Source organism: Poecilia latipinna, unplaced genomic scaffold (assembly GCF_001443285.1).
Source record: "Poecilia latipinna isolate Pla-1442-1.1 unplaced genomic scaffold, P_latipinna-1.0 Scaffold23, whole genome shotgun sequence".
NCBI lineage: Eukaryota > Metazoa > Chordata > Actinopteri > Cyprinodontiformes > Poeciliidae > Poecilia > Poecilia latipinna.
Window position 1 is genome coordinate 48,948 of NW_015112639.1, and position 10,500 is coordinate 59,447.

A 10,500-nucleotide genomic window follows, 5' to 3' on the forward strand; every position below is an offset into this window, starting at 1 on the left:
AGACCTCCCCCTTCCTCTCGGCGGCACTAATCACCCCCCATACCGAAACGCGCATCATAGCGTCTGATGTGGAATTTCCCCCCTTTTTATGCCGTTTAAAAGCCCCGCACTGAAGCGCCCGCACCGAGGCAGCGTTGATCTCAACGATGTAGCGTCCTGTGCAGGCGAAAGGACAATAAGAGAGGGCAGGAGTTGCATGTGTTGTCAATGGGAAACCTGGTGGGCAGCTGGCGTTTCAAGGAGCCGAGCACCGTTGAGGAATGCGACTCGACGTGGGGATCGGACTCGGAGAGCGATGAGCCGACGGCTGAAGACGACAGCGGCATTTCTGACTCCGTCAGCCCGGCGGAGAGCGAGCGGGCCGCGGGACACAGCGGGGACGCTGCCCTGCAGGTACACGGAGGAAGGGGAGGGGAGAGTGATGCAGGCGAAGGGGTTGTAGGAGGGTTACGGTGCGGAACCGTGTGTCCCGTCAGCGGCGCACTGTGTTCCGACAAGGCCAAGCTGAGGGCAAACTTCATTATTACAATAATGGCTTAACCGTGGTTAGATCAGTTCGGAGTCGGTTGATGATTCAGGTAATTTAGCGCTTATATTTCTATTAATTTCTGTCTGATTTAGTGCGAACAATGCGATGACACTAAATGTCTGGATTTTCATTAAATTTGTATCACAAAACAATGCAAGCATGGGGTGACTGTGGAGAGCAACAATATAGTGCTAACAGGAAGAAAGAACCACACTGCGTATGGGAAAGAAATGCAAAGTTAATGGCAACAATTATGTTGAATAACAATCTTCATATTTGCAATGTTTGATATGATGCTACGTTTTAAATGGCATGCATTCAAATTCAAATTGCTCTTGATATCTGTGCTACTTTTATTCTAAAACTTGCAGTCAAGACTTGCAGTAATTCGTTTTCCTTATGTACAAGATGAAAACGCAGCCTTTTTTTGACCTTTTAATTTTGAGTATATTTTTTTCAGGTTTAATAATGTTTACCAACATGATGAGCACCAAAGCCATCATTTTTATTGGGACCTTTACATTTTTAAAGTCAGGTGGTTGTAGCTGTCACCATTTTTCACCCATAAAAACATGATTAAAACAGTAAATTTTGTTCAAAATGTTGATGAAATTTTGATGTGCTATTGTAAATATAAGTGTGTGGAATTTTAATTTAAAAAAAAATCACAAATTACCATTTTGTCACTTAATTCCAACCTTTTATGTAAGGTTTTAGTTTTTATGTATGTACCATAGTTAAGAGTATTTTGTGGAAGTTTTATTTTCTGCAAGCAGAGTCAATTTCATGAGAGAGCAGTTGCCATAGAACAGCTTTTTGTTGTTAAATTGGGTTCACATTTTAACGAATTTTTTGTGTCTAGTAGTAGATTTCTTTAATTATATTGGCAATTAGCACAGCTAGCGTTACTAAAAATCCAGTTGCTACAAGTTTATTTATTAAGAAAATAATAATTTTACATTGACTCTGAAAAGCTGTAAACGTTTCCAAATCAAACAAAATTCCAGTTAAATTCTAAAAAAGTGTAAAACACCCAGTTCAGCCTTCTTCTGGTACCAATTCTTGTTAAGAAACTCTCTGCTCCAGTCCATAGATGCCCTGTCTGTCAGAGAAAGTATTTTTAAAAGTCACTTCTTGATGATTTGCAGAGTATAAACAGGTTTCAGCTGAGTAAATCCCTTCAGAAAGTTAAATACGCCCATAATCCACATGCAGGATCTTTTTGTGGGGCCTGCAGCGCGGCACTGATGTGAGTTGGCCTCCTTTGCTGTTGAGAAACGGATGAATGATGACAGCACTTGACCTCAAAAGAGAGCAAATGCTTTTAAATCATCTGAACGGCATATAAGAGCTACCCTCCATCTGCTCTAACAAGGAATGATTTATTTATTTCATTCTGGACCTGCATTTTTTTTTTACTTTTCTCTTTCAACTGTCTTTTTTCATTTGGTCTTGTATTTTATTCACCGTCTTCCTCTTTCAGCTGACTGACTCCCCAGAGTCTGCTCCGAGGATGAAGAGGAGTTTTTACGCCGCCAGGGATCTCTACAAATACCGTCACAGCTACCCAGTACGTTCTTACACCCATGCATGTTCCCAAAAAACGTGGATGATATATTTTCCTTTCTTCTTCCTACACACATGCGCATGTAGACATCCAGATTTTATGTGTTCATTGCAGAACTTTAGAAAGTCCCGGCAGCCCAACGAATATCGGAACCTGCGCTTCTACATGAACAAGATCCCCCTGGTGCCCGATGGTAAGAAGCTGTAAACTTATTGAGTTTCGTTTGGTTTAAAGGTTCAGAAACCCAGCAGGTTAGCAGAAACATGAGCGATGAAGAAACGCGTGCAACAGCTGCCCATCCTCTTCTCTCTTCAGGTATTTACATCGAGGAGATTCTTTCAAAGTGGAGAGGTGACTACGACAAACTGGAGCACAATCACACCTACATTCAGTGGTGAGTGGAGATCCGCTGAGCTAAAAATGTGTATTTCTGATTACGTTGAAAAACATGAAATTAAAGTAAATTTGTGTTTATGTTGAAAACCGTTTACTTGTGCGTAGTTTTAAGAACGCTGGGCGCTTATCTATGATCAAACTGGGAAGCAACCAGAGTGAGTGATTTTCTTGGGCAAAGTTCAAGATTTAAACTTAGACAGTTAAGTTTAGAGCGAGTAAATGTTGTCTTAAAGTATCAGTTTGTAACAGCTGTCTAGTCCTGAGTGGGAATCCCTTTAAATTTTACCACAGAATAAAACGTGGCAAAGTTCTCAAAAAAAGATTTTGCCACTCGTGAGCCGCTTCTTAGTACCCACTAACATTTAACAGGGTAATTAAAATAACTTATCTTGTAACTAAGCTAACTAAATCAGCAGAATCTACCTCAAATTAGGTTTCAAACTTTGGTGGTTTAATCTGCGAGAAGTGAATCTTAGTTTGTTATTTTAAAAGATGATCTTGCAGTTGCCTCCTTAATAAGGGATGAGTGAGCAAATCCTCTTCCTTCCACAGTGAACAGCAATAAAAAGTGCTGAGAAGCGGCGCTCCAACTAATTATCAGTATTATTCCCTAAGTAATCATCTTCCCATCCACTTCCTGTAACCTGGATCTTTCCTCCCGTGTCGCAGGCTGTTCCCATTAAGAGAACAAGGGCTCAACTTCTACGCACATGAACTGACTCAGGAGGAGATCAAAGTGAGTAGCTCCGCCCGGTGTCGTTGTTTCGTCTAGCCGCTGTGAAACGAACCGCAGCGCTCGTCTGACCCGCTGTCTTTAAACCCGTCAGGAATTCCAAAGCACTCGGGAAGCAAAGCGGAGGTTCCTGGCGGCCTATTCCATGATGCTGGATTTTTATGGCGTCAAACTGCTAGATAAAAGCGGCAACGTCGCTCGGGCCCCCAACTGGCAGGAACGCTTCCAGCACCTTAATGAGTAAGCCCACACGCCCACAGAGCACGCTGTGCAGCAGGCGCTGGGTGATGGATTGCTGAATTTGTACGGGGAAGCCCGTGGTTAGCTCGCCGTTTGCTGCATTTTCCATGTTTTGGGAAGGTAATGGTTCTAACTCGGATGCATCTTGATTGCTCCCCCGTCAGGAGCCAAATGCGAAGCAGCATGTTTTTAATTCAAGAGACAGACGGCTTAAAGTTTTAAGGAGAATTTTTTGGGATTCAGTTTGTTTCATGGAGTGTAAAATGTCATCATGTTTACTTCCAGAAACAGACACCTGTATGTAAAACACACAGTTATCTGTTGTTTCTGAGGCAAAATGTGCAAAGGTTTCTGCATGTGGTGGACTAGTCTTTCAGATTTTACTTAGGGAAACATTAAAAGCACCAGAAAAAAATGAAGTATTTTCAACAGAATACATATCTGGATTCTTGGTACTGGTTTTATATGAAGGTTTATTAGGTCAACATTTATACTTTTTATTTTCTTATTAATTTAACTGATTTATAATCCAGTCAGTTAGTTGGAACGAGACCATTTTGAACCAAGTGTGAAGTACTTTGAATGAGAAAGTACTACATATAATTGCACAAATGGGAATTATGAAAATACATTTCCCAATTAAAACAGCAATTTTTTTTAAAATATCTTTTTCAATAAGTTTTTACGCTAAGGTGAGGCGGTTTTTCAGCTTTATTGAAATTAGTGTGACTGGCAAAACTGCAATGGAAATACTTTTTGGATCACACGAGTCGTGTGATCAACAACCGGATGTTACTGCTGGCAGAAATGACAAAAAAGTCGACAGGAAGTGGTAGGAGGATGATGGTGCAGTCTGTTTTTGCGTGAACAAACTTATTTATGTGTGATTTTAATTGCGTTTCTTATTTAATAAGCATAAGGCAATTGCGAAATTGTGGTTCTTTTGACATTAATGGAGTTTTGTGCAAATTGTCATGGAAAAGCAGCTTCTGATCTTTAAGGCGATATTGTAGAATAGTAAAAAAATTCCCCAGATTGTTGCACTTTCAACTTTGTTTCTCAGCCCAGCAGGAGGAAAGCAAATAATTAATTTGCATGTTTTCCACGCCTCAACCAAACTCATTCTCCTCCCGTTTTGTTTTTCCAGATCCCACCACAACTACCTGAGGATCACCCGCATCCTGAAGTCCCTTGGTGAGCTCGGCTACGAGGCGTTCAAGGCCCCGCTGGTTCGCCTCTTCCTGGAGGAGTCGCTGTGCAGCGGCACGCTTCCCAACATGCAGCACAGCGTGCTGGAGTACTTCGTCTACACCATCCGCCTCCCGGCCACGCGGCGACGCCTGCTTCGGTTCGCTCGCAAGCACTACAGGCCCGCCCACGCCTTCCTCTGGGGGCCGCCGTCTAAGAAGGGAGCCTGCAGCGGCGGCGGCGGTGGTGGTGGCGTTGGCGGCGGGAGCAGCGGGATCAGAGCTCCTGCTCCCACACCGGAGCACCACAGGAGGGGGGAGGAGAACACAGCAAGTAGCCGGATCAATGTGTCTTCCCATGATGCCATAATGTGCCAGGACCTGGTAGGAGGAGGGATTAAGGGCTTCCCGGACCTCGGTTCTTATGAAGCCGGGTTGTCAGGGCAGCTGATGCTCATTAGCGGGAGAAGAGAGAGGAGTGAGTTCAGCTAGGCTTCTTCCTTCTGAGAGGAAACTGCAAAAACTCAAAATATTACCTGGTTTCTAGTGAAATTATCAGGGGTGCACCGACTGCAGTATACTGGCCGATCGCCGATTACAGATCTTTTACCCTGCCGATTCCGATTTTGACCGATAATTTGTTTTGTCTGAAATGTCGCTAAATATAGCAAGAGGGAAAGTCACAGCGTTAGTACTTGTGGGGTGATTATTGTGAACATGCAGACATGACCTGGTGGGCCGGTCTGTCAGTCAAAGATGTTCAGACTTTTGCCAAGGTAGATGAGATTAGTGGATAAGATCAGCTCACATGTGAAAATCAGCCGATCAATGATCTCCCAAAATTAAGGAAATCAAAACCAGTAAATCGGTTCTCCCCTAGAAAATATCTTAGTAAACATCAAATAAGACAAAACTCAACTTTTCAGCTGGATATACGAGTTTGTTTTAAGTAAATGTTGTTCATTTCAACGAAGGTACTTGTTCTACTGGGAGATTTTCACTTATAAAATTGGAAAAATATTTAGTTATAAGTTAAATAATCTCCCAGTAAATAATAATAATAATAATAATAATAACATATTATTGACTTAAGTCAAGCTCCTACATTTTGCAAAAACGCTACTTTTAAGTTGGTTTGTCTTATTTCAAGTGTACTAAGATATTTGCACTAGAAACTAGACCAGAAATACTTGATGGTTTTTTGTGTTTTTGCAGCGTATCAGATACTCAAACCCAGGAAGACATCAATGAAACATTTTAACTAATAAACATGGGATTAGAATCAATTCAGGTTAAGGGCTTAGAAATTAATTGCAAAACAGGTTACACATATTTAGGATTATAATGTCTTTTTTTTTTATTTAGCTTCTGATTACTTTTCAAAATCATTCATACCAGTAGAGACAATGTATTACTTTTGTCTAAAGGACTGTACTTTTAATAAAAGAAAAATGGGGGAGATGTTTGCCTTATACTGATTTACTTTGACGCCAACATGGAAGGCAAATATTGTTAAATAGACAAATGAACAGAGTTTTGTTTGTGCGTCAAAATCTGGGGAAAAGATGAGCAATACTTTGAAAATGTTTTTAGATCGACCTAAGAGCCTCATTTCTGTTGATATCAGATAAAACTGTGTCTACTCTGTGATTTTTACTGTTTCAGCTGAGAAGGAAAGAGAAAAATGAACCTTTGAGAAGCGATTTAAAAAAAAAAAAAAAGAATTGAAAGGCTTTGGGTGGCATACAGACAGTAATCACACGTCTGAAATGTGATTCTGTCTTTGTCAGGTTCTAAATTAAATCTTATCTCAAGTGTATAAACACATTTAATGAAAATATTTCAGAGATATAACGGCTTATAGATAATTTGCCTCTCTGTGCTTTATTGCCCTCCCTGGTACAGATGTGTGAAAACCCCTGGTATAAATACTTTTTTTTTATTGCAGCAGCATAATAACACACTTAAATATGTAGAAGAATCTAACGTATATGAGTGCCTTCAGGAATCTTTTTCTTTTAACAAATTTCTTGAGATTTCCACAGATAAAGGTAAATTATGTGTCTGCTGAACTATTTTCTCTGTTGCCTTTTCCAAATGTTTTGGAAAATGTTCAAGTCTTCTGGCAGCTCCCATCAGCTCCCATACGCTGTAGCTTCCCAAGGCTTTTAAAATAAAAACAGGCCCACAGCATTACGGGTCCTCCACCGTACTGGACAATGTGTGTGAGGGGATTTTCCAGACGTCTGTCCCCCGTTTCATGGAGTGTTTGTTGCAGGAAAAACTCCACCTTGATCTCGTCTGACCAAAATCAAACAATCCCAGTTAAAGTCCCGCAGTAGCAAATGGCAAAAGTTCACATTTGTGATGGTAGGAGAGTGGTAGTGGTTGTCATGGCAACATGATGGCAATATTTGTAATGATAAACCCAGGATGTCGTCAGATCATCCTTTATCACAGTTTCGGTTGTTGCCTCTGACTGCAGAAATGGACAAATTGATATTTTCTGCTTTACCTTAATAGCATGTTTTCTCATCTTTCCCATTTTGAAGAGTGGCTGAGAGAAATGGGCCTTTGTGTTCATTACATTTATACTGGAGGGAAACAGGAGGTCAATGGCAAGAGAAAAACAATAAATGAAAATAAAATAATAATGAATAATAAATCAAAATAAAATAAAAAGTTTCAGTTCCATTCACTTATTGTGAAGTTTTTCCACATAATTTTTTTTGTGGACATATATTTTAATTTTATATAATTATTTTTTTTTGCAAATGAATTCATAATTTATTACTTATGAAAATGAAAAACTTAAGAAAACATGCTACTAAGAAGATTTGACGAGGTGCTAAATTGGATTTTTGTGCTCCTGCAATAAAAATTAAATGATTTAAAACAATTTTTTTACACATCTCCATCAATGGTGATGTTTAGTGTGGAGGATTTATTTATTATTCATTTGTGACTGACAACAGATTCTTTATCAGCCGCCACAGGATGTATTGTCGTCTATAAGCCTTTTGTTCTTGAATCAAAAACGAAAATACAGTAAAAATGGATTTTGACTGAAGTTATTGTGACTGAAATGTGTATGTTTGGTGTTTTTGACAATCTGTCTTCCTGAGTCGATACACTGTAGGTTTCTCTGAACTGCTGCACATCACAAACACACCTGGTCAACTTGTGTCGCCATAATTTACCTTAATGTGAAAACGTGAACTCCAACCTCATGCGTAGGTTTTTGACCATGTTTTTAAGCCTGTGAATTTGACTTTAAACAACTTTTTAGGGCTAAGTTTGATGCTCTTTTCGCTCAAATAAATACGAATTTTAATTTAAAATAATAATTTTGCACAAATATTGTAATAATTTAAGGACGTAGTGTGTAGTGTCATAGAGGGAAATGTTGAGATTGTTTATCTTGGAGGCAGGTTTAGTGTAATTAATTAAAAATTCTCTGCTTGCAATAGATAGAAATCTGTGAAATTAAAAGCCATGCAAGGGTTAAGCAGTTCTTCCTGACTTAATCAGATTTTCTTCCTGCTGACAAGGTTTCAACATCACTCTTCAGCCAAGTGTATCTGATATAATTGTAAAAGTACCTTTTCAGGTAGATTGTATGATAACATGGACTCAAGTATGTTGACTTTTTGTGAAATTAATTTGTAAACATACAGTATTGTGTGTGTGTGTGTGCAGGTTTCTCTAATATTCTTAAGTGCCTCTTTTGTATGTTTTATTTATACCTGTATGCTGAGCGTAGTGTCTACACCGACTTCTTGTACATCGTGATTTTTGTACAGCATTTTGATATTTAAGTTATTGTTTGCTTTGTAATCATATATTCTATGGGTAATAATGTACAGCAGGAATTAACCTATTAGGAAGAATCACTATAGAGGACAAGTTATTCCAAATATTTGTATCTGGCTTCTGCAATAAAACGTGATTGTTCTACAGGATATTTCCTCAGCTTTGTGATTTTGTTCATTTGGTGTCAAGATAAAATTTTCTGTCATTAAAAAAAAAAGAACATTACCTTATTTTTATTTTTCTTCAAAAAAAAATTTTAATACTTGAAAAAAATTAAACTGTTTTACAGGAAGGATAGGAAAATGTCCTAAATTAAAGTTTTTTTATGCTAGTTTAGGAAATCCTAAGGCGAAACAAACACTAAAATCCCTTTTTTTTCTTTTTCACAAATCAAATTAAGCCTTCATAAATTTGCATATTTTTAGATTTTTAACAGCTTATGATCTTATGCTGCACATAAAACATAAAAAAAGCCCAAAATAGCTGCTGGTTCTGCTTAGTTTAGCAGAACCAGCGGCTAACTATAGCATGCTAGGCGTAGCTTCTTTTGCTAGCTGTGGGTTACAGGAAGTGGAGTTTCACTGTTTGTCTTTCCAGTCGCTTTCTCAACATCCTGCTGCATAAATGTAAAAGCTGTGGGTTTTTCTGCAGTGAGAATTTCACCAGATGAAAATCAACATTTCTAGAAATTCATTAAACTATGTTATTAGTAAGCAAACAAATAAGAAGATATATCCAAGAATTAAGAAATATCTTTAAGGAATCCCACAATACATTCACCGATGTGTAAAACTAGAGATGCAAAGATCTGATATTGAAAAATATTCTAGATTGGGTATCGGTGACAATGGTCCTCATCTATTCAATTTATTTCTATGCTTTCTTATTTATTTTACATTATATTTAGAAATTGCACTTTCTGAACCATTTAAAAGGTTAGTTGCAGTTTATTTTTGTCACCTTCTGTTTCTTTATTATAATTTTTTTTTTTACATTGGCTGTTTTACTCCTAATTGCACCAACAGAATGAATTAAAGTTGGGTTGTCTTGACATGTTTAACCAAACTTGTGAAGTTATTAGTGTATTTAAGTGTGCTGTACTGGTGCAGAGTTATGAAATATGTAATTTTGTACATTAATGTCTGCGTTTAAAATTCAATTAAATCTAGAACAGTTTTTCTGTATCGGATCAGTATGGGCCGATACCAAACCTCAGATATTTGTATCGGAAGTGTGAAAAGTGAATCGGTGCATTTTGACATACACACATAAGCCTTTCAGCCTAGAAAACCTCAGTGCATATTTCTCAGACAGGTAAATAATGACAAATAAGTACAAAACATAAAAATAAGCCTAACAAATGTATTCATATGATTGAAATCATGTGAAATAATTGACATATTGAATTGATGCTGTGGGTGACTGAAACAACAACCTCAGGAGCTTCTTGAGAGACGCCAGGAAAGAAATCCAGAAAGAAATCCAGCGCGATTTTCCAGGACAGAGAACACATCTGCTGCAGCTGATCTGCCAGCCGAATAATTGGATTAAAGCCTTCAGAGAAAAGAGCTGAAGACAGAGATGCACCTTCTGTAAAACAAACTGAGCAACTGTGCCTTGCGAAGAAACCAGGAGACGGTTCATCAGGTAAAATTTAAGCAGATGTCGCCTGAGCAGGAAGACGCCTGTCGTCTTCTGAAAACAGCGGCTAAGTTGGGTTGCAGCTTCTGAATGTTGGTTCTTTTATCGATAAAAGTATTGGTCAAGTCTTGCAAAAAAAAAAAATTAAAATGTAAGAACAGTTGGCAAAAATAGTCACTTAAAGCAGATTAACAAATACTACTGAAATATGTTTGTTTTTGTTTAGCTTCTCTACCACTGTGTGCATTTGTGTTTTTTTAAATATCACAATATTCTTTTTTTTTTTTTTTTTTTTTTTTTTTTTTTTAACCTCCCTTTAAATTTTTTGGACATTATTTTTTTTCTTCTTTTTTTAAATTTATAAAAAAAAAAAAAAAAAAAAAAAAAAAAAAAA

The 10,500-nt window shown here is 38.1% G+C and overlaps 1 protein-coding gene across 2 annotated transcripts; it reads left to right on the forward strand.

Moving 5' to 3' along the window:
- LOC106950036 (opioid growth factor receptor-like protein 1) lies at positions 1 to 7,031 on the forward strand. Of its 2 annotated transcripts, none has more exons than XM_015036662.1 (7): positions 1 to 393; positions 2,013 to 2,099; positions 2,211 to 2,289; positions 2,412 to 2,490; positions 3,162 to 3,228; positions 3,320 to 3,465; positions 4,613 to 7,031. In XM_015036662.1, the coding sequence occupies exons 1-7, from the start codon at positions 208 to 210 to the stop codon at positions 5,142 to 5,144; spliced, it is 1,176 nt and encodes a 391-aa protein (XP_014892148.1). In that variant the 5' UTR covers positions 1 to 207; the 3' UTR covers positions 5,145 to 7,031. The 2 variants fall into 2 exon arrangements, with proteins under 2 accessions (XP_014892148.1, XP_014892157.1); XM_015036671.1 differs by lacking the exon at positions 1 to 393 and adding an exon at positions 443 to 578.
- Positions 7,032 to 10,500: the final 3,469 nt, after the last annotated feature.